The sequence below is a fragment of the Anser brachyrhynchus genome (assembly GCF_964034855.1).
Source record: "Anser brachyrhynchus genome assembly, chromosome: 11".
NCBI classification, from domain to species: domain Eukaryota; kingdom Metazoa; phylum Chordata; class Aves; order Anseriformes; family Anatidae; genus Anser; species Anser brachyrhynchus.
Genome location: NC_137706.1, coordinates 11,970,074 through 11,996,539, shown reverse-complemented (window position 1 = coordinate 11,996,539; position 26,466 = coordinate 11,970,074). Strand labels below are relative to the sequence as shown.

The 26,466-nt window shown below is 44.2% G+C and overlaps 1 protein-coding gene and 1 long non-coding RNA gene across 6 annotated transcripts in view; both read right to left on the bottom strand.

Moving 5' to 3' along the window:
- The window catches only part of PDE8A (phosphodiesterase 8A), a 130,072-nt gene extending 113,899 nt beyond the window's left edge, over positions 1 to 16,173 (bottom strand). For both annotated transcript variants that reach the window (XM_080607613.1, XM_080607614.1), the window contains exon 1: positions 14,710 to 16,173. In XM_080607613.1, coding sequence (XP_080463739.1) covers positions 14,710 to 14,970 — 261 coding nt within the window. In that variant the 5' untranslated portion in view covers positions 14,971 to 16,173. The remainder of the gene's footprint in view (positions 1 to 14,709) is intronic.
- Positions 16,174 to 16,219: 46 nt separating this feature from the next.
- Positions 16,220 to 24,867, bottom strand: LOC308200971. 4 transcript variants are annotated; one of them, XR_013955969.1, is made up of 4 exons: positions 24,831 to 24,867; positions 23,298 to 23,446; positions 17,176 to 17,314; positions 16,223 to 17,017 (listed from the first exon to the last, which is right to left on the bottom strand). It is a non-coding gene; the product is annotated as an uncharacterized lncRNA (long non-coding RNA). The 4 variants fall into 4 exon arrangements; XR_013955968.1 differs by having other exon boundaries at positions 16,220 to 17,314; XR_013955971.1 differs by having other exon boundaries at positions 16,221 to 17,314; positions 23,298 to 23,420; positions 24,831 to 24,842.
- Between the last annotated feature and the right edge of the window lie 1,599 nt (positions 24,868 to 26,466).

Below are 26,466 nucleotides of genomic sequence, written 5' to 3'. Positions count from 1 at the left end.
TGTCACATACTTAAACACAAATCTAGGACAGCTTCAGGAGATAATTATTAACAGTCTATTGAGTACTAAACAATGCAATTAATTAACTGAGAGTTCAACTTTTCCTTAATAACCTGAAGCTGCAGAATGAAGAGCCACATACTTACAGCAAGTTCTGAAGAGCAAAGTGTCCAACACTAAAAGCACAAAAACAGCAACAGAGGACAAAGGCCATTAACAATCACTTATTTGTCCTGATTCAAGGACTGTTCCCTGTGTTTGTTCTACTGCCTGGCAGCTTTGCTGACAAAAAAAAAAAAAAGCCTTTTCGTAGCAAAGGTTTGCAAATACCTTAGAATATTAGAATTTCATAGGTTAGCCAATTTTTTTTCCCTGCTATCACTTTATCTGTAACAGGGATTTTGCCAGTAAAAAATATTTTTTTTAGAAATCCAACGCCCTCACTGACATTTCAAGGCTAGGTAACATTCCTTGTTCAGTCCTAGCCTGGGCTGTCCTAAGACTTTGCTGAAATCAGAAGCATCAAGAAACACAGGAAAATCTTCTATTACAGAAGTTATACCACTGTATTCATACTCTCAAATGGCATAAACTATGCCGTCACAAGCACATTAGTATCAGTATTGCTGCAGTTACTGTAGGGCTTTACCCTAGCCATGTCAGTAAGAAATCACAAACATTAAGGACAGACCACGGCAATATTAACGCAAGAGGTGAAAGGAGGAACCCCTATCTAAGACCCTAGATACTTGCTTCTGTAACATACGATGGGATCTTTTAAAGTAGGGTTGTGGGCAGCCAAGGTTTGCAGACTTCTGTGGAACAGCATGTACTCTTCCTCCAAGGCCAAGCTAAGAAACCCAGCTAGCTAAACTCAAGTCAGAAAGCTCAGTACCCATTACCTTCAGCAGGTGTTTTATCAGCTCTCAGCAAGACTAAATTTTCTGCGCAATCAGAGCAGAGAGGGGGGAAGGACAAAGCACAAGAATAAACCAAATCAATTAATTTATAAATACACAGGTATCAGCGAACTATTCTCTAAGAAGGAATTGCATATTGCACATTAAAAAGAAAAAAGTTTTAAAAAAATTGCTGTAGATCTCTTATCACTGTCACACAGCAGCTGCAATCCATGAAAATCAAGCCCAGCCACTGTCCTCACTCCAACGCTGCTATCAGCTTGGCAGCACATGTAAAGCAGCTCTGGCTTCAACATGCAAAGTGGTATCTGCAGTGGGCAGCGCTATGTAGGACTACACTACAGATCAAAGTATTTTCAGTATCTGTAAAAGGAGCCTTAACTGGTTTTAGAAGGAGCAGGACTGCAGTAATAAATCTGATCTCTTGAAGCCTGAGCTGGAAGTTGTACCCTCTTGTCAGCAGGTTCACTGTGTGATGTATTGTGGAGCTTTGGCTGCAGAGACGCCGTAGCCTGCAGATAATGAGCTGTTCAAAGTAGCTGTGAAATTGTCAACTTAATTAAGCCAAGTTTAGTTACCAGTCATCTTTCAAAAACTGTGTGTGAAGAGGCAGGCTTTGAAAGTGCCCAGCTATGCGCTGTAGGAAAGTGCTGTGTACTTTTCTGAACCGAGAAATTGAAAGCTCATGTGATGAGATGGTGCTACTTCACAAAGTGTCTGAAGAAAGCCCCCTGCTTATCCCAGCATGTCTGGAAGCTACTTAGTTTTGTTTTTTTTTCCTTTTTTTTTTCTATTTTTAGAAAGTTAAGATGCATAATCACTTGAGAACAATCTGCAATGGTTTATTAAGATAGTCTGACCTCCAGAAAAACATATGATTTGGAGAGAGGAAAGAGAGCCTCCTGAGGAAACTTTGTGAAGATCCAAGCCTCAAGCGCTCAGGACTGAGCTCTGCAGATGGGTGTATCGACACGACAGCCATGATCTGAGGGGCCTGTCCTACTCGGATGAAGGCAGAAAAACTCAGCATCATGAAGGCCAGGCTGCTCTGTACTCCCTAAATGTATTTCCTCACTGTTGTTCATGGCTTTGAACAAAGCACTTCAACACGTACTGCTGTCCTTCCTGTATTTTAGCCAGGTTTGCGCATTAAAGACCCTGTCCAAACTAGATTCAAAAACAGGACCTAAGGGTATTCCAAGCTAAGCTATTGTTTTCTATTTAAACCAACTGCAAGCTAATTGACAAACATCTTGTACTTGCATATTCCTCTGGACAGCCTGCTCACACCTGTTCTAGGACAAACATGTCTGTAGTAACCAAACCGAGTTATACCAATCAATTAATCTGAGTTTAAGAACCTGTGTTTAAACAAACCATTAACACTGGCCTCAGTTCATTCCTCAGTACAGAGGTGAAGGTTTCCCAAACATGACTCAGACTCTTAAGGACATGAAGATCTTTTGCAGCACCCAACAACTGCAGAGGTGCAGTGCTGTTAGCCATACAGCTAACCCTATAGCTTTACCCTGCCAATACTCTGTCACGCTTTTACCTCTCCATGAATTATTTTGTTGGTTTACCTTAAAATCATTAAGCTATTTCAGAACAAGCCGTGGAGATCCCTCCTTTAGGAAAATCTCCTAGGAATTCCTCCTGCTGGCTCGGGACCTCCCAGTGCTGGGAAAGCTGCTGAAAAAAATGCCAAGCCCTTCACCCACACCCACCTCTCTGCAAAAGGAGGGGGGAAAAAGAAGGGAATGAGGTACTTTAGAGGTCCTCATGACTCTTACAAAATAGTGTGAAGCTAATAGTAGCCAAGCATTTAAAGATCCCCAGGTAACATTTCACATGAGTATTTGCTGTTACTTACTGTATTGTTACAGGGGTAAAGGGAAAGTAGATCCTAGTGTAGTCAAAGTGATTGTCCACAGCCAGGGAATCGCAGCTGTTTTCAGACACAACCAACAGAGTGCTCTTCCGTGGTACGTTTTTCCTGAAATGCAACAGCACTGGCACAGGGAATCCTAACGAGCGGATGCAACTGGGCACTTCTCTGATCAGCCAGCTAGACTGCCAGTCAGCTGGGGAAAAAATGCAAAGGGCCAGAAGTATCAGGTTTCCTGAGAGGGAATTATATTCTCCGCAGGTCATCCACGGAGAAAGGGCAAAAGACCACATGGACTCATTGCTAAACACACTTTAGGAAACGAGTAATGGAGACGGTGCCATTGCTCCAGCTGATGATGGCAAAATACAGGAGGTTTGTTTCTCAACCTTTTAGGGCAAATCGCTCCCATTGTTATGTGAAGATTCCTTGCCCTAAGCAAACAGGGAAAGGCCACAAAAATTCTAGGACCTCAAAGGAGACCCTGCTCTGTATTATTTCTGTGGACACAGCAGAGACTTCTGCAACCTACCAGCAAAAACATTTGCCATAGTGACCTGCAAGTCAAGCACTGGATCCCATCACATGGATTCTGCACTGGTCTCCCTTCTTGACCTCATGATTAAACTTTGGAGGCAATGCAGAGTAGTGCAAGGTATCAGGGGAGGCATCTCCTATCCCAAATAACTTCCATACATACAATAAGGAATTGGACATCACAGCTATATCTGAACACCTAGAGCCTGTACTTTCTATCATAGCTCAAAGGCTCACAGAAGAAAAGGAAAAAAAAAAACTCCGTTCACTGAATCAGTACCAGGTTTACTTCTCTTCTACAGTCCTTAAACTTCGCTACTTCACTAAGACCAGCAAGGTTACCCCATGAGGCAAAATCTACCCCATGAACAGTGTCCCACAGAGTACAGCAGAAGCGAGTTTCCCCAAAGGGCACAGGAGACCCTTGTAAGAGCTGTTAGGAATCAGAACAGCCAAAATTAGCTTGGGAGAAAACTTCAGAGCTGTCTAACCTTCAAAAAGAAGTTCTTTTTAGTTTAATTGGCAAAATAAGAGATGGTATTTTCAGCACATTCTTTTGACAGTCCAGCTATGGATCTCACTGGTTACCCTGTGACTTGGGGCTATGTCTGGGGATCAGACAAGCTGTTAGACTTCCCACACCTCACATCAACCACTAGCAGGGCTTGCTCCCTCCCCCACTCTAACTTTGAAGTTTTGCACTGATTAAAAAGAAAAAAAGTCAAACTTTATATGAACAGTGACAGCAGAACTTTGTTCTTTTTCAGTAAAAATCATAAACTAATGCATCAGTATTTAGCTTTAGGCACCAAGAGTAAAAAATGCCCACCAAAATTCCATGTTTAGTGTTTTCTACCAAGCCAACAGGCTGATACTACCTTCTTGTCCTTCACAGGCAAGCCCTGTCCTTTCCTTTCTCAGCAAAGCCAGGTGTGAGAGCATTAGGTCAGCTTCCTCACTAAGCACTTTCATGAACTTCATGAGTTTGTATTATTATTATTAACAAGGATCACAAAACCTAAATCTCTCTTCTGCCCTAGAAGGTGGTTCTTGCTACCCAGTCGCAGTGTCAGAGGCAGGGTACTGTGGAAAAGGCTACGCAAGATGCCCGTTGGAGACACCTTGGTTCCCAACATCCTACTGCTCTAATACATTCATTTTAAAAAGCTGTAATAAGCAATAATATTTCAGAAAACATTACGAGGTGTAGGGGCTGTGAATGACAGCACCACCGCTTGTGTGACAGATCTTGGCTCCATGGCATTGAGCAGCAAGGAACAAGACTCATCATCTCCAGAACTGGGGACACACGATAACACAGCTCAGTGTCAGCATAAGCAGAACAGCCCTTTTATCTGAAATTCTGCAGAAAACAGATCACTTTGACAGCAAAAGGCAAAAACAAAACAAATACTAAGTCAATTAAGAGTTGCAGCAGAACCAACGGAGGCATTGATTCTGAGTTTTCAGGACTTACTCTTCCTCTCAGTGCAGCTGATATCAAAACAAAAGCTGTTTAGGTTTGCAAAACCCTCTTTGCCCAGGTTCAGAAACGTTTTGTCCCTCTAAAGTATCAATGTACCCCTCAACATTTTTATCCATCTGCAGGATACTCTGCTGCATATATGAAAAAAAGTAACTAGCTTCTCTGGTCATGAAGATCCTCTTCAAAATGTAACCCTATACTTGGTTACAATTCATCCCACTTGCAATCTTTTAAACACTTTTATCAGTTATTCTTGGTCCCTGCACCAGGATGTGCAGAAACCAATACACGAAGGTTCCACGCTGATGGTGTGTCGGTGGTAAGCGTGCACGACCACGGCAGAACGGGGTTTGGAAATCAAAAATTCATTTAAAAATTCCACTTGAGAGCACAATGTTTTTATTGCATTTGTCAACTTAGCAACCACGTCTTAAGGAGATAAAATTAAAATATCATTATCATGCTACTTGCCAAAATTGTGAAAAATGAGAAGTAAATCAGTATGTCCAGACTCAGTCCAGAAGAGGAACAAGAAAAACTCTTCTCATTTTTGTAACTTTAAATAGACTCTTACATCTTTCTCCAAAGCACATTCTGCTGACTGCAGATAGAGATGAAGCACTGTGTTACACGGACACAGTTTGATCTGAGAGCAACTCATGTTCCCGGGTACACGGTGGCCTTGATCCTGCATGACACATAATTAAGATCAAGCGTGCAAGCAGAAGCATACAGCGACTCGTCCAAAGAGATGCCCAATAACCCGCTGGCAGCCTAGATCTTCTGACCAGGTCAGTACCTCCAGCCTTGGCCACACTGCCGTGTCGGGCTGTCTACAGACTGTCTATAACCAGAAAACACCAAGCAACCTAACACATCCCAACACACTTCAGACGTAACTGGATAACAACACAGGTACATATGTACAAAATTAAAATCTTCTGAACTCCAAGAAATTCAAAGTTTTAACTTCGACAGCCAGTATGCTTAAGATCAGCAGTAGCCTCTCACACTAGTATATGGAATATAACCTGAAACCACAGCAATTTATATTCTTTATACAGCTCCTACTTAATAACTGTCCCCACTGTTATATGAAGCTGGAAAAAAAAAAAAAGTATTTGCTATCCCATTACTCCTATCATTAGACAGTTAATAGTATCTGTTATTGGAGGGTTTTTGCATTAGTACAGATTAAACAATCATAAAACAAGGTACCCAACCATAAGGGCACATACCCTGGTTGCACTTAAGAGAATCCAGGTACGTTTTACTTACAGGCCAGAGACCAAACTCTGGCTGTTCTGAAAATTTTGAGAACTTTGCCAGTAACTTCAGTATAGCCAGGAACTTGCCTACTGAAGTTACACTGATGCCTTTCTGGAATGACAGAAAACAACTTATCCTTAGTACAACCATTATTGCCACTATTTTCATTTCCAAAGCTTGTCTCCAACAGGGAGCTGTTTTCTACACCAGCGAGAGGCAAACAGAGCAGTCCAAGCCCTGCCACAGGTACGTCCCTCGAGCCCACAGAGTTTAAAGGGGTTGAACAACTAACTTTAGTCAGAATTTGACCCTCCAATAAACTTCTTCAGTACGTGAAAATAGTTCTTGGCTTTGTTTTGAAAAATTAAACAGACATCTTGCCAGCAATCCCAGTGCCATCCACATTTAAGTGTATGGCAGAGCTTCTTTGGGGTCCAGTACCCATGGACTTCCCGGTATTGCTCCCCACCCTGAGCTATTTATCACTAAATTACAGCTAGTGGAAAAGCACAGCTTCATCAGCAGTTAAGCTGCAGGAGTGTATGGAGCAAGTCACTTTTGCTTCAACTTACCAAAGTACTAGGTGTGGTTGTCCTCAACCATTTGTGGAATTTCTCACCAAAGTTTTTTTTTTTTTTCGTAATAAAAAAGTCTTAAAAACTGAACCAGCAGACAGAGTATTCAAAAAAGAAGAAATAAACATCTGCAAACTCAGGCTTCAAAGCCTGACAGAATCCTGACCCATCTACCTATCACACGGATACATTTATCCATTTAAACACTCGGAATTAAAACCACTGTTGCAAAAATAGTGTTCGGCACTTCAGCGTCAGCTGAGAAGCAAGCACGGTAATTCAGTACAAATACAGCTTCTATCTGACAATGCACATAACAGAATACAGAACACATTAAGATCATATTCAATGCAAATTGAAGGTTGCGTTTTTATTGTTGTTGTTGCTGTACTTTAAGTAAAACATAAGTATAGATTTTTTTCAAACAAGATCTGTACCAGGAAAGTTTACTTTGCTGAGCACTTACTGAGGCTATTTGTCTGATGAAACTGCATCAGACACACCAGAACCTCAAGCTTAAAGGCAGAAAGCTATGGTAAATAGATAACTTCGAAAATGTGTTGTCTTTTAGTGGCAAGTAAGATGGGGCCTCATAAAATTTCCACTGCATCCCAGTAGGGAGCTAAAGGTCACTGCTAACTCAAAGTTAAGAACAATGGGAAGCAGAGGATGTCATTCTTTCATATTTGCCCAGTGATTCTGTGTTTTCTTTGCATGGATTTACTTAGGAAACTGGGAACTCTACAAACAATGAAAAGATTTCAAGGTTACCGTTTTTCCCTTAACAAAGCTGGGTATCAGAAATCTGTTTGTAGACTTATGCAAAATGTTTGTTTTATAAAGAAAAATACTTCCTACTTTGATCTTTCCAAGTATAGAAAACGTTCATTTTCCCATGCAACTTCAAATTAAAATGCAAAATAATTCTGCTTTCGAAAAAAAAAAAAGAATTCTTGTTTCCAATAAAGAAACAGATACAACTTCAATCTGTTCAACATTATTTAACAAATGGATTTATTTCTATCCTGATCAGAACAATAGAAATAATGTCCTTGAGATGGTTTTCCATTTTGTTCACTCAGGAATGAAATACTATCTGATTAACAAGGAGACTCTCTTTACATGAACTAAAACGTGTCACCTTAATTTCTAGAGATCTAATGCTCAAGAGTTGGCTATAATGTAATAAAGTAACAGAACTGAAAAGCTGTATTTCCTCCTTTTCCAAGCACAGATGGGAACCCTAATTAAGAGTCCCTCACGCTACCATCAGTATTTTTCAATAGCAACATTATTTTACCCCAAAACTTCCTCTAAATCTTGAATATCCCTTTCCGAGTCAAAGTTATTTTGCCTTGCTAGGACATCCTCTCTCCACATATATATGCAGACTATTTTTAAACACATAAAAGACTATCAAAAACCATTACAAACTACCTTGTCAATCACACTCAAAGTAGATATAACTTAATTCAATGCATTTCCATTTCAAAAAAGTAGGTTCCAGCCCTCATCCTTTCCGCTGAAACAAAGCCACACACACGGGAGCTGGTTTATAGGATGCTAAGCTTTTTATATTATGTACAGTGACATATTTACAGATTTTACAAGGAAGAGGAGAAAAGGCCCTGGGAGTTTGATCCAAGGCCAACAGTTCAGCCCATAGTAAAAGGGGATGGTCTGGAAGAATGCACAAATTAGAGACTCCGCTATTTAACTTCACAGCGTATGTATAATCATTTCTTACATTTTGGCCTGAACGTGGATTTTAAGAAAGAACCTAAAAGGGGCTGGATGTTGAAATCTTTGAAAAACAGAGGACTTCAACAACATCGCCTCCTTGATGCCTCTGAAAGCTTAAAATCTGACTCTGAGCAATCAAACTATTCAGTATGTCATGCACATGAAAGCTATTCAATTTGCATCTTGTCATCCCATGCCAATTTAAATTATGGTTAAATGAAGATACCTAATTATTTTACCCAATGGACTGATAGCAATGAATAGAATGTCACGGGGCCAAGCAAATTCCTAGTGAAACTCTACTGAATTAATGGGTCTGAAATAAAAAAAACACCGAACACAATTCACACAGAAAATCGTGCTTTGGACATAAAATCACGTTTTATGTGCAATCACGGAAACATTACTAACAATGATTTAGTTCCAGCCACGGCTGGTAAAGCTGTTTACACCATGAGTATATTATATCCATGCACACCACCAAAATAGAACACAATGCTAAATTGTTCTCCGAGGTATGCAGGTGCTTGCACTGTCCCCTGACAAAACGATGACTTACACAAAGCTTATATTGAAACAATTTTACCTCGGGGGCAATTTGCTCATTATCATATTTGCTTTAGGTTTCTTTTACTTTTTGTTGCAAGCTAATCAGAGCTTTAATTGTCCATATCCCTAAATATTTATTTCCTCTTTGAGGACTCATTTGAAAGTCACTTGGCATGTAGCTGCTCAGAAAGTGGAATATTTTTAGTGTATTCTTAGTACTGCTTAAGCCCAATTCTGGAGTCCCTTCTCAAGGTAAAAGCTGAGAGAGGCGAACAGAAGTTCATATCATAACTAAAGTAAACCAATAATTTATCACTGCTGGTAGTGGCAACTGTTGCATAAAAAAATTTTAATGGCTGTTAAAAATAATTATCATTCAACCTCTCATTTTCTTAATATGGACATTTACTCGAAAATGAGAAAAGGATACTAAAATATAATAATATAAGCAAAACAGTATCTAAAAATTATTTTTTCTAAGTTTCAAGTGGACTGCGAGCACCTTTCTTAATGAAACACTCTTCATAATCACACAGATTGTAAGCCAATCTGAAATCTTGAACATGAAGTATCTGCAAGTGGGTGTAACCATTTCACATCTTTCATTTATATTTAGATGCAGCATTTTGGATGCCAAAAACTGAAGTGCTGGCACTTTGAATGGTGAGGTGATGCCAGCACCTTGCACCAGCATTTCACACCACAGGTAATACTGGGAACGGTAGAAAGGGATGGAGAACTTGTATCACCTCCAGTTCTTCTGCATGTCTTACAAGCAAGTAGAGTTTGACAAGTAGAAAATTTCTCACTCTGAAAGAACTTGCATTTTAATCTCAGCAATACAATTAAGGATACAGAGGGTAACACAGTAAGTTAAATAAATAGAACTGGAGAAATAAAGGTTTGTTTTCAATATTTCCTCTACTGACACATTCAGGTGGCAGAAAACGTAAAGCTGAGAAATCAGCAACTAAGTCTAGAACTGCCAGGCAAGAGATATAAAGCAAGTTCAGACCGGGGCAGTGAAGAACAGCACAAAGGGCAGAGAGAAGACAGCGTTTCATGTCTAACATGAATTTATAGGTGGAAGGAGTCTCAGTGGAATTTCCACCAACAGTAAGTACTCCAAAAATTCAAGATCTAACCTTGCTCATCTCAGTCACACAAGAAGTTGCCTTCAAATGCAGTGGCACATTTTGCATGAGCTGGTTTTCACGACCAGGAGAGGAACTAAAAACCGATGGTTTAAAAGTTGAAAACACATCTTAGGCTGTCTTTATAGCGTAGCAATCTATATGCTGTGAGTGATTTCCAGTTCTTTTCCAGTTTACATTACAAACAACAGGAAATTAAAAAGGTTTAAAAAAATAGAAAGAAAGAAAAGCCTTAAATATTAACCTGGGCATGAATATGGAAAGGTCACATGTTACTGCATCAGTTCACTCCATACCATTTAAAAACTAGACCCCTCCGTCCCCTGGAGAAAAGGGTTCATGCCTTGCAATAAAAGCATACTAACATCAGGCTGGAAGTCTCGAGCCATAAGGACTCAGCGAAGTTAGCGTATCTCAGCGTGGGAAGGATCCTCTCAGTGGGAGCAAGGATTTCTGTACGGGAGGGCTGACGTCAGTGGAAGTGGGAGGGAAACGGTGAGGGGAGGTTTGCTGGGGGAACGGCTGAGGGCAGTTTCAGTGGGAACAGGGAGGAATCGAGAGGGCTGGACGGCCTCACTGGAAGTAGGGACAGTACGTGTGGGAGTTTCAAAGGGAGGGAGAGCTGAAGTGTTGCAAGGGGAAGGGATTACCAGACAGGCAGGAAAAGAGCAGACGGCTTAGCAGACTAAATAATGTGCTGTTAAATGCTGAGATGAGATCCATTTCAGCACTGAAGGTACAAGTTAGCATACGTCCTCCTATATATACAGGATTATGCAACCATTGGTTTGCAGTGACTGTAAAATTCACAGACAATTTCACAGGTTTTGAATGAAGGAAACTTGCTGGCTGTAACACCACAGATCTAAACCACTCATCCCATATTGGCTGATAAATCAAAAGGCTATTTCAAATTTAGCCCTGCTGGCTTAACTCTACTTTTAATTTGTAATAAAGGAAGTTTGGATTTACTCTCCGATCCCCTTGCACCCAAACACACACATTTCTGTGTTAAATATACACGACAGGGAGAGTTACACAAGAGAAGAGGAAGGAAATCTCACATACGTAAAAGAATGAGAGGGCAAAATAAATGTGCAATGTATGTGCTACAGTGCATACCAATGCAGTATGGAAGTGACACACACAGGTTGCTGGGACAGCATCCCCTTATGATTACCCACAGCAGTTTTACATAAATGCCCATCAAGTCCTTACACCATGCTAATCCTTATTTATGCTAAATGTTAACCAGAGCTATTACCCTAAAAGAGTATACGCAGATTTCTATAAAGCCAAGTACCCTTACCACAAATTCAGCTACTGAAATTTCTGCAGAAGAAAATCATAACTAATCTATATGAAAAGGCTATCGCAATTCTGAATCCACTTTCTTGAGACTTTTAGAGCTGAAAAAAATCAGGAAATGTCTCCTTTGCAACAGGACTGATCTAAGTTTTCTTTGATATTTTTAATGTAGCCCTGGATAATCAAACTTCAGTCACTGTTACTGAGTAAATCTCGCTCATCTTCCACTGGGAAAAGGACAGAGTTTAAGCTGTGGAGTCTATCTGTTGAAAATTAAAAGGAGGGTTTTCATGGCTGGTTCCCTATTTAGGTACAGCACTGATTCCAAGCTGCTCATGAATTTTCAAATGAAAGCCACGCATAAAATTACTAATCAGGGAGGGAGATACAGGCGCCATGACCAAACAGATTTATCTCCTCCACTTATCGCATACTATCACCATACGCATATATACCAGGTCTAGGTACTACAGAACTTATCTCTGCACACACACACTTTCAGGGCTCCTCTGCAAGTTTACCATGGATTAACTGAGCCTTCTCCTTATTAGGAAAGAACAGGATTTTTTTTAGCTACACTTTGTAAATTGGTGCAAATCCCAAAACACTCACACCACACATCTGGAGAAGTGATCCTCTGCCATTCCAACAGCACAAAGACATAATAAGACATAAACATAAAGCCAGAATAAGCCTGGGGGTTAATCAGCAATATATATAAGGCCATTTTACAATTAACGTGGGTTATTTCTTCTTATGACACTGCCTGACTTGAAAATATGTGCGCTATAGCTAACAAATTGATTTGATAAAAGTCACTGTGTTACTTATTACACTTTAATAATAAACTTAATGCTAATACCAGCTGAAGTGAAAATGCAAGGTTTACAGCCCAGGTTTTGTTCCTAGCTTTCACATAGGACTTTTTTGCCTTTAATCTGTGCATGTATGACAAAAGAATGTATGTGAATTCAGTTGCAGTGCGCTGAAACAACAGGAGAATGCCATTCTGGCAGTAAACTGGCTGTGCACACGTGTTCTGACTGCAGCACCAAAGCACAAAAGGTATGCAGCATCTTCTGCTCAGGTGAGGGTATCCCAGGTGCCATAAAGAACAGCCATAGTTTGTGGAAGCACCCAAATTCATAGGACCATAGATCTCAGAGTTCTTTCTCAAATCAAAAATCCTTTTAACTCCAAAACTGCCCAGTGTCCTGCCCAATGCTCTTTTTGGCTTCAGTGATTTCAGGCTCCAATCCCATACCTTCAGCACTCTCACCCTTTATTTCTTTCTAAACAACTTCACTGTACCATGACAAGTGTAGCTCTCTCTCCAGCACAATTTCTGAGACAACACAGTTATACTCTAGCACAGGATGAACTGTAAATCTGATCATAATATGCACACTAATGCTAAAAGCAGAGAATGAAGCACATTGCTGCTTTGCATCTCTAAAGATAGGATTTTACACACGAAAATCATGTAGATGTGATGTTTCAATCAGATTTTGTACTCGACTGATCACAAAGAGAATTCCATTCTTATTTCTAAAAACCCAGGCAATGTGCTCAGAGTGATGACAAGGGCAGAAAAAGACCGAGTGATAAAAATCAGAACAGCTGCCAATGAGGTTAGAGCATGTACACGAACCAAAATCAACCGTATAGCACCTGGCCGAATTACCCAAACCAGGTAACAACAATTTTTACTAAGTTCTTGAAATCAAACAACAAAACTAAGGCTGCTTTCCATGGTTATGCTTCTGGAAACAGTCCTTGGAGTTGTTTGTTTGTTTTCCCCCCCATAAGCAAGCACACAGAAGACAAATTCACACAATATAAACTTTACAAAGTTTAAAACCAAAATATTGTTAATGTACAATTATAATCACAATTAAAAATAAAGCTATTAAAGCAATTGTCAGGATTCTGATGACAACTTAACTTTCCCCACTGCAGTTACCATAAGCACGACCACTGTGCGTGAACAGAGCTGTACAGTTTAGTTTCCTGTACAGTACTAGCACTCAATTTTACGTTACTACAACACCGTTGACCTTCATATTCTGACTTAGGTGCTGTTAATTCCTCCTTCGAGTCACTACATACAGCATCTTCTCATTTTTTCTACACCTTTTTTAAACTTCTGTGAACTGTACTTACTAAATCTGGAGGAAAATAAAGAAAATCATCCATAGTACTGAAGAAAATTGCTTCGGGTCAATATTCTAGAAGCCACCTTAATAAGTGTGTAAAAATCCTCAGAAATCTAAAAATTATTAGTTTCTCCAGGTCTGGAAAACACTTGACATTTTGCTAGTTCTTGCCTGCCCTCAAGCCTGTATCTTGTATTTACGGCGTGCGTATCTCAGTCCTTATCACAGTAACCCAGAGCTCATCAGCCATGTTATACAATATCCCCCGGGGTACTGCATTTGAGTTCATTTCATTTTTTTTTTTAATATTTCCAATTACTTATTTTTGCAAAATACAGATAGTTCCCTCCCCCCCAAGGGAGAAAATATGGAATAATCAAAAACTCTAGCAGTAGGAAGTAAAGTATAACGCATAAGCCAAGAGTACATCAATGGAAAGCAAACTGACATGCAACTAACACTTAAAAAAAATAATCACGGATTGCAATTTTTTTCAGTATGTGTCTGTCAATTTCACACAGGTCTTGTGTTGCATCTCTACACAGAAGTATACACACTGAAACCCATGCAAAAAATAAAAATTAAAAAAAAGACAAAAACTCTATTTGCAGCAACAGACAAGGTCAACAAGTTGTTAACGTACACCAGCACCCGGAGCAAAATCTGCTGCCCCTCTTCCAACTTTCTGAATGGAAGAGCTACGCGAACCGATCAGCCCACCGACCGGATCGCTTCTGGCTGCGGTCTGCCTGCTTCCACGGGAGCCGAGCAGCACGAGGGGCGCTGGGCAGCCCCCCACGAGCACACCCGCGCAGCCCCACGGCCGAGCCCACCGCCGCGGGCCCGCTGCGTGCAGCCAGCCCTGCGCCCCTGGCTCCAGCGAGGCCGCTCGCACCGCTCCCCTTCCCAGCCTTCGCCAAAGCCCTTTCGAGGAGCGAAGAGGCTCGGGAACATCCACAAAGTCATCGCATGAGACGGATTAGTTTATAAACGAAAGTAATAGCTCGAGCCAGGAAAAGCTCCCCCGCAACGCGTTACTTAGGCGGGGGGACTCCTTGGGTTAGACCGCTGCAGCCAACTCGTGTGCTGAGAGAAACAGCGCTCGTGTCTCGCACCCTTTTTACCTTAACACTGGATCTGCTGGTCTGGGTCTCTGCCTCCATGCTCTGGCTGTTCTCCCTCTTGTCTTTCTTAGAGGAATTAGTCCTCACCTTATAAGTGGATGTGTTGGAGGATTTAATGAATAATCCTGGGACGGGGTTGCCTTGCTGCTGCTGAGACATGGTTGTGTTGGTCTGGTGAGGGGAATTGCACTCCTCAGACTCTTTGCTACTGTGATAGACCACTCTGCTGTCAGAGATGTGGATGCTTGGAGCACAGCCCATGCTTTGTGGCCACCTGGGGAATACTTCTAAATTGTATATATATATACGTGCATATATATATATCTCTTTCCTTCCCGTTGGTATTTCCCCCTGCTTAATTTTTTTTTGTTAACAGGTTGAATCTTTTTCCTGCGTCTCCGCTACACTCTGAAGCACTGCCATCGGTCCCTCGCACACGACAGGCTCGTGTCTGTTCTCCTCGGCCTCCACGAAGCGGGTCCTTTTGTCGCCCCCTCAGCGGTGGGCCGGGGGGGCTGGAGGGGCGGGTGGGGGGGGATCAACAACTGGTCGACTTCATGTTTTCACAGGTTAGTGCTGATTTTCCTAAGCCATCTGAGAAGCTTGGGAGGGCTTGCTTTCCTTCGGGGGAAGAGGAAGGAAAAAAAAAATAAAAAGGAAAAATAACCCCGAAAAGCCGCGAAGCACACGCACAGCCCCGGCGCTCAGCGCGGCCGGGGGCTCGGCACCATCTCCCCCCTCCTAGCCCGGGGCTCGGCGCATTCTCCCCGCGGCGCTCCCGGGGGGGGGCCGCTCCCCACCTCGTCCTCCGCGCTCGGGGCCGCGCTGCGGGGCTGCTCGGAGGAGCCGGCGGTGGCGGAGAGGGGGTAATTATAAAAAAAAAAAAAAAAAAGACCCCCAAAAAAAAAACCAAATCCCGGCGAGGAGCCCGGTCCGCCCCGGCGGCGCTCGTCACGCCGCGCGGGGCACGTCGGCGGGCGGCCGCGGGGGTGACATTGGCGGTCCCGGCGTCCTCAGGCGGCGGCAGCCCCCCTCAGGCGGCCCGGGCGCTCCCCGGCCGCCGCAGCGGCATGCCGGGCCCCGGCCCCGGGCGGGGCGGCGGCGGGCGGGCGGCGGGGCGGCTCGGAGCGCTGCCCGGGGCCGCGGGAGGAGGCGGCGAGGCTGGCGGAGGCATCAAAGGGCCTCCATGGTGGGGGCAGTGCGTGGCCGGAGGGGTGATGCGGGACGGAAAAATAATAATAACGATGATAAAAAAAAAAAATAAAAGGCGAAAGGCGAGAGAAGCGGCAGGAAAACGATCCTAGCGTCCCGGCTCGGCGGAAAGGCTTGCGGCGGCGAGGGCTCCCGTTCGCAGGGCCGTGGCGGCGGCGCGCCGTGCAGCGGGGAAGTGCCGGTGCTCGCAGCTCCGCTCCGCGCCCGCCTCTCCGCACCGGGCGGCGGCGGCCCCGGCCCCCTCCCTCCCGCCCTCCCCTCCCCGCCGCCCCCCGCCCCTCCCCTCCGCACCCCCCCCCCCGCCCCCCGCCCGCGCGGCCCCGGCGCTTGACAGCGGCGGAGCCAATGGCAGCCGCCGGCGGCGCTGACCTCCGGCCCGCGCTGGCGTCAATGCAAATCAGCCGCCCCGCGCCAATGGCGGCCCGCGACAGCCGGCTTCAAACCGCCGCGTGCGCGCTCACGGCGCCCGCTGAGGGCTCCGCGCGCGGCCGGCCCCCCCCCTCAACGAGGGCTCGGTGCCCTGAGGGGAGCCGGGGAGAGGCCGAGCCCGCCTGCCCCTTTAGCCGTGGCCGCGCCGATTTACTCGAAAGTGGTTTTGAGGGTAAAGGTGCCGCGGGTCGAGGCAAGACCCCAGGACTCGGGCATCGGACTGCAGAACGACTTGGTCAGCAGCACGCACAGACATCAAGCTGCTTCTGTTTGCGAGACCAGATGCTCCTCACGTTAGGAGGACAACACACGAGACAGACCGCAGCTGTAACGCGTGTCAACAGAGAAGCGGAGTGCTTGAGGCGCTGCCAAGGCCATGCCCAGCACAGAGCTAGGTGCACCACTGACACTTCCCAAAGCACGAACCCCAGCGCAGCTCAGGCTCGGTGGCAGCCTCCGACACAAGCGTACAGCCCCGTGTTCTCGTTCCACAGGTGCCCTCGATCCTGGTTGTGGCACCCAGGCTCGCTCTCCGTGACTCATGGAGGTACCTCAACCACCCGCTGTCACCCGGCGAGCAACAGCAGTTTGGGGAGGGCCAGATCAAACTTTAGCTTTAGGAGCACAGAATATCAGCGAAATGACTTCTGTAAATGACCTCCCATGCCTAAGGGAAAAAAATGAGGTGTTACAGGGAAAATTGTTAAAGTTCCTACAAATGCGCATCACGACGGGTTTTGTGCCCCCGTCAGTCGCAGTGTTTCAGAAGCAGCCGATTCGGAGCGCCCTTGTGTGCGTTCGGAACAGCCAGGCTCCGAGCATTACCTTAGCTACATGGGAAATGCCATCAGGTCGTGATTAAAAGGAAGATGTGCAGATAAGCGATGACTGTGTCAGCAAAATAGCAAAAAGCAGCTCTCCGTTCATATAGGTCACAGCGTCGCCTGATGCAGATGGCAGCACTCTATAAGGCCAGGAGATGCAAAGCCAACAGGCAGTGCTTTTGAGAAATGTGGTTTTTCAGGATAACCACAGTACTTGCACTGTCAAAATGCTTTTATTTACTTCTAGTAATTGCTAGGGTTAAAGGCTGGAAAATGAAGTCTTTCCGTCCCTGGTCTCCCTGCTACTGTGCAGTTTCAAACATAAGCAGTCACGTAAACTTCATCTACCCCATTAATTTAGCTGCTCCATATCACCTGTCAGAACTAGAAAATTACTCCGGCTTCCTGTGCTCTCATCGCTTCGGATGCCCACTTAAGATAAACACTTAATAATAAATGAAGGAAAAGGCTTAACAGACCTGCTTTAAACAGTGGGCATTGGTGGGAGAGGAATCTTGTCCTCATTCTTTATGTTAAACTTCTAATTTTCTAAATCCCACTGATAAGAATGCACTTAAGTGCAGTGTCAGAAGAGAATGCTGAAATTCCTACTCGTGCCATTAATCACAAGTGTGGGCTCTCTTCTTCAGCCTTAATGGATCTGTCAGCAAAACTACTACTGCACTTAATTTCTGGTGGCACTGGGGGAGTCAGAGACAGCAAAACTTCATTTTCAGAGCTCCACATTCAGTTTGCAGTGCTGACACCTAGAGTTAAGCCTTCTACTTGTAAAACAAATAGGTTTGATTTGCAGCTACATGGAGATGAAATCTACATTTCATGGTGTCATTTCAAAAACATGAATGTTAAAGACATCTCTGCTTTCCATTTCAGAGGCAAATTCACATTCAACCAATATTTTATCAAAACGACAGACAAACGAGTACTGGGGGGGAAATGCTTTGTTCAACATCACATAATAGCAGCAAGACAAAACAACAGTGTACATGAGATGTGATGCATGTGACCTCTTTGCCCTTTTTCAGAAGTTTTTCCACTCTAAGCCTATGAGACTATTTCTGAGTATTTCAATCTAGAGCCTACTTCAAACAACAGAAATTAAAGCTCCATTTGCAAGTTTTTCAAGTGAGAATTCACGCTGCCTTGAATTGGAGGGTGAGCTGAGCACAAAATGCATGAACAATTCCTTAACAGTCATTAAGCCATTGAGAAATTACCAGAATTGTTGCTACACTGATGAAACTCCAACTAAAGACGTAAAAAATCTATTTGAGCAAGACACTGGCACAGTCATTGGCTTGTTTCTCTTAAATTTGAAAACATTACTGCCCTTTTTTTTTATTGCCAGTAGGAAAATACTGTTGAAAGTCTAGGTTCACCTGTAGCCTAGAATCAGGGAGAAAAGGTGAAGATATCAAAATCATTGCCATTGGCAGTCATTTTTCACTATGCTACATGAGTTGTGTTTGCAGATAAAGGGGCTTGTTCAAGCTTATTTGCTGAAGTGCAGCTCAGGAAATGGTGGGCCCTATTATTCAAAAAAAATGAAATAGTGCAAAAGAGCAGAGGAAGAATAGGAGCGTAGACACTGGCAAATTAGGGCTGTGGGGGAAGTGCAAGGTCAGTGCAGAGTCAGTAAGTGAGAGGTCAGAAGAGAGCTAGCTCAAGGAGACAGCTGGGGAATGAGAAAGGTTATTTATGGAGAATAAGGTTGAATTTCATTCAGGATTACAGAATAAGAACGAAGGCTAGGAAAGAACTTGCAATGATTGTTATCAGCTTGGTCTGCGGACAAGTGGGAGCTATAGAAGATCAAAGCACTTGGAGAACAAATACATTAACTTAAAATTCAAAAAGAATCAAAAATTACAGTATTCGGCCACTTCCCCATCCATCTCCAAGACAAATTAAATTGGATACTTCATTTCTTGACAAAGAACTGAAATGCATGCTGACTCCCAGACCTGGGTGGGACACGGCACCCTGTCTGCCCCCTAACTCCCACAAACAAACTCCTCTCCCTTGGTGTGCTAGCAGCAGGCATCCATTGCACATTGTCCTTGACCGCTTCCTGCCGCACATTGCAAGAGTTTGTGCGTGAGTGCTGGGACAATTTGCTCCTGCCCAGTTACACAAAAATGAAGGCCTAGAGAGAAAGTGTGGTGCCAAAATCCAATTCTGGTAATAATTCAGAGCCCAAGACGCTGACAGGCAGAATTATGCAGAAGAAATGATGGACTAGCACCTGCATAAACAACAAATACCATGCTGCTTTGAAAAACATTTGTTCAGTGGTAGAAAAAGCATGCCTGCAGTCCTGTGAGCAGACAAGAGCAATCTTGATACAAGATTACTCTATGTTGGTTTAATTGCTTCTCCCCCCAAGTCAGCTGTATGTTCCAACTGTGTCTTCTGGCCTTCTGAAGATTAGGCAATCCCGCTCGTCTGTAGGCCAGCAAAGGAGGCAGTGGGGAGGAGGAGAGGGAGGAGGTGGGACTGCGGAAAGTGTGCCAGGACACAAACAGCTGAATGGGCTCTACACTGTTAACTACTGCGACATGCAAACTGTGACAGAGCTCTTCTCTCCAACCCCAAGACACTTAAGAAAACAGGGACCACATTCTGCCTTAGCCACAGGTAGCACTACACCTTGCGAGCAAGGCAGGATATTTCTGCTTGCTTGTGTATAAGGGACAGGCATCCTGGAGCTAGGCACTTTCAGATGACAGAAGACAAATATAAAATTTATCCTGCAATAGATCATCCTCAGGTCCTAGGAAATGTAGAAATACAATGGGTTTGTTTTCTTCATCACTTTCCTGGTGTCCAAAAAAAAAAACAAACACCCAACAACAAAAGCAATCAACACAAACCCTGCTCTGAAGGCCTTGCAGGCTGTCTGACTTGCAGTTGTTGCATAATGCAGATTGCAGAATACAGACAATTGTCTGTGCCACTTGGAAATCAAAGTCCTCAGGACAGTCTAAGTCAGCAACTTTTTCAACTCTAGCACCAAAGACATTTGAATCTAAAGCTCAGACACTTCACGTACGTACAAATTTCATCTATTTTTTTTTTAATTACAAAACTTCATCTGCTGTTTTACTGCTGCCAAAATGGCTTTCTATTGCAGCTGTAGTGTACATATCACACTCACCACTGCTCAGTGATCAGAGGGATAGATAGTATATCTGGGAGGAAAATGTACACCCTTTCCCATTTTCTTTACCTCTCTGCTGTCCCCACAATGTGGAGGTCTCTTTCCTCAAAAATTATCTTCCTCTTCTTCCTTGTTTCTCATCCTTTTTCCTACCTTTTCCTCAAATCCTTTTCTTTCCTTCCCTAAGTACCCTTTTTTTCCCCCATCTGGTTTCTCTCACCATTTCTCCCCATCATGTCAAAATCCTTCACCCTGCCCCAAAGCAATTCTCATCCCTTTCATTTTCCCAAAGCTTAGTCAGGCCCCTTAAATCTCCCACAAAAGTTCCCCACTTTTCCTGCTTTCACAATTGTCCATCTGTCCAACATTTCTCAAGTTTTCTCCTGCACCACGTCTTCTCTACTTTGTTGTTTGTAGGCTGTCCTGAAGTCACCCAAGAGCAGCACCTGCTCGTTTAGTAGATGCAGAGCGGAGGTGTCCAGATCTCTCTGCCCCCCAGCTTAAAAGACTGGCACAGGGCTTCCGATGCTGCTGGCTTAGAGCAGGCTTAGCTGTAGCCTGATTTCTGTGGAGCAAGACATATGCAGGGAAAAGGGTGAGAGCATGGTCTCTGAGTCTCCTCTGTCCCCAAAGGCAGCTTTGTGGATCCAGAGGCAGCTGAGACTGACACTCACAGCACTACTGGTCTCTAGGCACTGCAGATACAGATCCTTGAAGCAATCCAGTCCAAGGATCTCACAGGTTTTCCTCTCCCTCACAGTCCTCTGCTCCCAAACGTTCACGTGCCCACCACCTAGGAAACTGCCACCTAAGCCCCATCCTACCAGTCCCTTAGCCCAGACAACGCATCCCCCACGGGATGCAGGAGGCAGCACCACAACACCCAGCTGCCACCGCAGCGCCAGCCCCGGAGCTCAGCGGGAAGGAGAGCAGCTCTGTGAGCAGCCGCTGCCAAAGCGGCCTCCAGCAGCTCCCACTGCCTGGCCATGCCTCGAGTCAGCCAAAAATTTGTGGGGAAGGGAGGAACAAAGCACTCTCGTCCCCACCCACTCCCCTATAATTATCCCGTGCTTCACAAGCAAGTTTATCTATCTGGAAGCACAGTGCCATACAGCCAGCTGTGACCATAGGGAATTAGCTGTTCCCCTCTTGCAGAATTTTCCCTTCCCTCTTCCCAAGTATTTTTAAGCTAACTCACATTCATTTAGTATGCATTCCTTTCAGGTTGTGATTTACTAAGCCACGGATGAGAACTGGTCTTTCTCCTAGAAAACCGGCCCTTAGTTCTTACATCCTGCAGGCCTTGCTGCCTGTTGTCGCTCTGCTTCCCAAGGCTATGGGACCCCCACCCCAAGCTAGCCAGCCTCTGGCCCAGCCCAGCAATGACCCCAGCCTCAGGACCCTTCCAACACGTAAATTGGGTCCTGATGCTGTAACACCCAAAACCACATTGTGGTCTGCCTGGATCCAACAAGAGAAAGTAAAAGACAATCAAAAGAAACAAGCAACCTGGCTCCTCCAGCAGGAGGTCAGTCTCATTTGGTCATCAAAGCCACAAGGACCAGCGCTTAGTGTGGGTAAGCCAACCTCAGCAGCTAACAACATCAGTTCAGGCTCATGCAGGAAGGCTCACTCAGGAAAGGCTTTCAGATCCACAGACAGAAGTCCCTCTGACTCCCCACATCCCCTCTCCGGGGGAAACAAAGGGCCTGGGTCCCAGGACAGGAGTCCCCTCCTGCCCAGCTCCTCGTTAACCAGGAGCATTAGCAGTTAGCAGCCTTCATCGCTGTGCCAGCATCCTTTCCAGAGATGTGTGGGGTGAGAGTGGCAGAGAGAAAGATGTGATACAGAGCTAGAAACATATCCCTGCAGTATGGCAGCAACAGGAGCTGAAAAACTCACTAAAGTGTCTGTTTAAGACAGGCTGTCCACCTGAAAAATAGATGGTTTCCATTGGTTGCTGAATTTATTATTTAAGGAGCACATCCATCATCCACAGTCATGTTAAGAAGTAATTTATTTTATATTCACAGCAGCAAGAAATCCCATGTACTGGCAGTGACACGTTCCTAGATCACGCAGACATCTGAAAAAAGTCACCCTACAAACACATCTGAATGTAAGGCAGAGAACTGGACCTAATCAGAACACTTAACATCTGTTAACTGTATTCTCAAGGACATTTCCTTTCTTTGGGCCAAACCAGTACCTTTAAAAACACTCAGCTATATTTGCCTGCATACAACCCATCTCCCTGATGCTAGGTCTTTCTGTGGAACAAGGTGGCTGAACCCCCAATAAACTACCATAAGTACACCCTACCATCAGACAGATGACTTGAGATGGCCGTGCAATTTATCTTTCTCTTCAGATGTACCCCTGTCTTCCAGGAACGTCTGACATCCCGTTCTTACACTGCAGTCAGGCTCTGTGAGCAATGTTTCATTCATGATTCATGTGATTTTTCCAACTGCATTCGTGTTTCTCTAGGCTCTCATCAGGGAAGTTACGCTCCCTGCCACTTGCCCACATGCAGCTCTGCGTGCAGACAGCTGTAAGGAGGAACGCACAAGAACCCGACCTCTGCGGTGCCATGGCACAGCGCTCGTAGATCATGAGCCTTGTAAACTCCGTTTTACGGCTGTCTGCACATGCAGCAGAGCAGTGGGAAGAGCAACACCACAAGAATTGCGAGAGGAGATGACAACTTGGGGGAAAGATAAGGAGAAACCACACTGAGGGCAGGTGGAAAAACCAGACGGTACAAGTTTTCTGGGGATAGCTATTAAAAAAGAGAGAGAGAGACTCTCTCAGGATGTTTGGGGGAGATAAATCTTCTGAGTTTTTGAAAAAGGGAAGGCAGCCCTTGCAGATTCACTCACCACAGCCCTAGCAAACATAAATCTTATCCACATGGGCACCATCCTTCCCCACGCGCTCACCAGGGCTGGCTGTAGTGCCGCTATCACGGAAGGATCTGTCACATTAAGCAGAACAGCACTTGGCAGTTTGTGTGAGTTATGGTCGCAGCCAGCACAGCTGGGTGCTGCAGTGGTTGACAGGCTCTGTAACACAGTCACAATAGCAAACACTATAAAAAATAAAATAAAAAAATCACCCAAATGGTTTGAGAACAGAGCTGAAAAACAGTTTTAAAATATGTCCTTTAACCTCATGAGAGAAGTGCAGACTGGGGGGAGCGATGAACCCACTGCTGAGGAGGAAGGCTGATCTCATGATTTCTATTCGCCTTGGCAAGTCTCTCCCAGCTACGCACTTAACGTGTCCATGTGAATGGATTCCTCATGCTCAGTCCAGAAGCTTTTAATCTCCTCTCACTTGAAACAAGCTGCGGTACCATCCCTTTCTCTCCCCGATATGCCTCCAAGGCATGGTTCTCCACTTCCTATCCCTCTGCAGAAATAAGACCTCACACTTCGGCAGCCACAGACACCCAGGAGCAATGCCGCTCCTCCCCTTATCTCTCACCCGCTCCCAGTGCTCAACACACCTTTTCCCACAGCCCTAAGCTGGTTTACACTTCTGGTTTCAGGGAGTTTCAGAGGAAACTGGCGGACACAACAGCTTTACAAAGAATTAAAATAACCAAACCAATTCACTACCACAACAGATATACCAATCCAGGCAAAACAATGAAAGATTTGCCCATCTTCATGCACTTTTGGAGTTGATTAGGCAAGTGTCAGAGTGATTTGACTTCTCTTCCAACCCCTGTGCATAAAGCTTCCAAGCTTCCATCCTGCTCAGGCAGTATAAGTACACATCTTCCTTTTGAAAGGCTTGGGCACAAAAAGAAACAGCCATTGGGAAAAGAAAAAAAATAAAGCACAGCTCTGAGGACTTCTGATCTAAAGCTACAACCCCATCAGAAGGAAACCAAGTTAGTGACTGCCCATTTCACAGACTGACATGGGAAAGGACATCTGGCCTTTTAAGACAGAAAGGTAAAGTGAAGGCATATCTAACACATAAGATGCTTACAATAATCTCACCACCAAAACATTTTACAAACACAGCCATGCTTGCTTTCAGCAGGAACAGCAAATCCCAGCAAGGTCTGTTTTCCCCTTGGGGACAAATGCACCTATACAAGAAAAATACTGCACAACTTAGCAATCTAAATTCCGCTTATCCACAGAAGGTGAGACAGACTTAGGGCCAAACCTCAGCAGTTTCTCTCCTTCTCTCTACCCCACTCAGGGGTCACTTCTGCAAAGCTCTAGGAGAAGGACATTAGGAAACACTTGCCTTCTGCTGCAGGTTTCCCTGAAAAACAACATCATTGCTTTTGCAGCAGATTAGCCCGAAGTCACACCTGCCACTGACCAAGGGGGACACCATTCACCTCTCCACCAAATGCCACATGGAGAGGGAGAAGAAAGATGTAACAGATCTCTTAAAGGCTCTGTTAATTTAGTGTCTAGGCAGGAGTCCCATCCCTATTTTCCCCCTACCTTAAGCCAGCAGCAGGAAGAGGACACAGAACCAGACCCCATTCCCAAGCAGTACTTCTCTTGATTTTTAAAACCACTTGCTCATTTACCAAAAACAGCTGGAGGCATCTCACAGTTGAAGCTGCACTTCCAGCTGGGAGGTATTTCACTGATTATGTAAGAGATGATCAAAAAGAAAAACAAATTAAATTAGAAAAAGGAATATAACAAATTCCATCCCTCATAGCATTTGTTCAAGTTTTTATTAATATAAGCTAAATAACAGGAAAAAGCATACGGGGAACATAGGTGTATATGGTAAGTATAATATATCAGCTTCTTTCATGCAGATGCAGTTTTTACAAAACAAACCAGAGACATGCAAACTTCTGACTGGTAGTGCAAGTTGTTGCACATTTAAGAATAGAAAAAAGGCACTAACCTATAGCCACAGTTAGAGATACGCATCGCTACACAAATTACCTGCAACATTAGACACTCAGATAAAAATCACCGACACACAGGTTTAGATAAGTGGGAGCAGATCCCTTGTTTGCATTCGCTTTGTAAAACACACCATTTATTATTTCTTTGCTGGCAAGCTGTGCAGGCTGCTCCTTAAACTGTGGGAGAGAGAAAGGCAGGACCACCTGAAGGTGACTTTCTGGGGTACGAGGGACCCTGCTGGATGGGCAGCCGTGCTGGGAGGTGGGAGTCTGTGTGTGCTCCCCGCGAGCAGCACAGCTTTGCTGCAGCCCTTAATAACTCGGCGGTTCAAGCCTCGGTTGCAGGTTTTTAGTGCGGGTCAAACAGAAGGAAATGCTTTTTCACCATAAGGTTGTTTTCCAAGAAATCACAGACTTTCATACCTGCTGATTTCCTATCGCTGATGAAGTTAGGTTATAGCACCCAGAATCCCTCTTAAAGGTCACCTTCGTGGTCACAGCATGGCACTTAGGCAAACAGATAAATTTAAATCAGATTTGCTTTTCTTTGGCTGTTTGGTGAAGCTCTGCATTTTCATTAGTTAGGAGAACTCCATTAGGTCAGCCACCTTCACTTTTGCCCACTGCTTTAGTTTCAGTCACTTTTACACTAACACAATGCTGCAACGCTCATCTTAACACAGCATTAGCCATATTTTTAAAAGCTTCCTGCTAGTCCTAAACGTTTTGCTCATCAGAGGAAGAGACGGATGTGCTAAATGTTCCAGAATTGTTTACGATAATCTGGTAGGAATACAGACTTGGAAATTACACTTCAGTGTCATTGCAGATGATGACTTAGTTTAACAATTTCTAAGCCACCAGGTTCCCTTTAGGTTTTACTGTTTAAGTGGGACGACGTTGTTACAACTTCTGTTTTCAGCTCAAAGAAGAAGCTTTCCTTGAACTCCCCTTCCTCTCTGCCAAAAATCTTTTCTGCTTTATATTGGACTTTCTATGTATGCTGGTAATTTGTATTCAAACACTTGCTCACTGTCCTTTCCTTTTTTTTTCTTTCTTTCTTTTTTTTTTTTTTTTTAGAAATTTGTTTGGAAAACAAGCTTTGCCTCTAGCTCACAGCTGAGGTCTCTGAAATCTGCTCAGTCTTGAGAGGTATTTCCATTAGGGTTTTCACAATGTCAGAATACAAAAAAAAAAAAAAGGACTGAAAA